The 1,302-nt window shown below is 51.3% G+C and overlaps 1 protein-coding gene across 1 annotated transcript; it reads right to left on the reverse strand.

Moving 5' to 3' along the window:
* Positions 1-337: 337 nt before the first annotated feature.
* Positions 338-1,301, reverse strand: LOC130588002 (proline-rich protein 9-like). Its single transcript, XM_057388960.1, has one exon. It carries the CDS (start codon positions 1,299-1,301, stop codon positions 666-668), a length of 636 nt encoding a protein of 211 aa, XP_057244943.1. The 3' UTR covers positions 338-665.
* Between the last annotated feature and the right edge of the window lies 1 nt (position 1,302).

The following is a 1,302-nucleotide window of genomic DNA, read 5'->3' on the forward strand; positions in this document are numbered from 1 at the left end:
TATATATATATTTAATAAAATAATACATGCATTTATTTTAAATAAATTTGTTTGTTTGAAATAAAGATAAACACTAAATATATTTATACTTCCTTAACACTGAATTTATTTATATTCAATAAAATAATGGATATATTTATTTTCAAATGTTACCAGAACGATTTATTAAATTAAAATAATTAAATTAATTAAATTAATTAAATTAATTAAAATAATTAAAATAATTAATTTTTAAATTAAAATCAAGGCACAAACCTCTCTCCAACCGCTTTTGAAAACGGAAATTATGGGAGATATTTTCGGGAACGGGGAGAAGAACCACAAAAGACACCAGGGGTGACATCGCTGGTCAATTTTTATTGCTGCACAGGGAATTCACAGGACTGAGATGGAGAGGAGAAGGGAAAGGGAAAATCATCGACATTGGGAAATCATCTTCCAGCAGCGCCCGGTGACGGCATTTCCTGAGATTCCCAATGGGAAAATATCGGGAACGGCCAGGGGGAAAGCGCTGGGCAGAGCAGGAGAGGAAGGGAAAATGCAGGGAGAGAAAACACGGGGAAAGCTCAGAGGGAAAACATTTTCCACGAGGAAGGGCAGGGACGGTCCGAGCGGGAGAGCGTCACCGGTGAGTCGGTGACACCAGAGCCGGGCCCGGAGCGRGCTCAGCAGGGCCGCGAGCAGGCGGGCTCCAGGCACACCGTCTCGCACTTCTCCACGCATTTGGTGGTGCAAACCTCAGCCTGGCACTGCTCCACGCACTTGGTGGCACACGGGGTGGCACAAACATCCACGCACTGCGGGGCACAGCTGGTGGCACATTGGGTGGCACACGGGGTGGCACAGACGTCAACACATTGAGGGGCGCAAACGTCAACGCACTGCGGGGCACAGCTGGTGGCACATTGGGTGGCACAGACGTCCACACATTGAGGGGCACAGCTGGTGGCACACTGGGTGGCACATGGGGTGGCACAGACGTCAACGCACTGGGGAGCACAGCTGGTGGCACATTGGGTGGAGCAAACGTCAACGCACTGCGGGGCGCAAACGGTGGCACATTGGGTGGCACATGGGGTGTCGCAAACGTCAACGCACTGCGGGGCACAGACTTCAACGCACTGGGTGGCACAGGGCTCCACGCACTGGGTGACACAGCTGGTGGCACACTGGGTGGCACAGGGCGCCTGGCACACCTCCACGCACTGGCCGGCGCAGGGCTCCACGGTCTTGGCGCATTTCTGCAGGCACGCGGCCGGCAGCAGGCAGGGCTGCTTGCGCTGCTCGTAGTAGTAGGACATC

Source organism: Malurus melanocephalus, unplaced genomic scaffold, assembly GCF_030028575.1.
Source record: "Malurus melanocephalus ecotype Western Australia unplaced genomic scaffold, MMel_1.1 scaffold_3005, whole genome shotgun sequence".
Lineage (NCBI taxonomy): Eukaryota > Metazoa > Chordata > Aves > Passeriformes > Maluridae > Malurus > Malurus melanocephalus.

What these genes read in the sequence shown, in the direction of transcription:
- LOC130588002 (XM_057388960.1), bottom strand. Translation starts at nt 1,301, where the DNA reads ATGTCCTACTACTACGAGCAGCGCAAGCAGCCCTGCCTGCTGCCGGCC.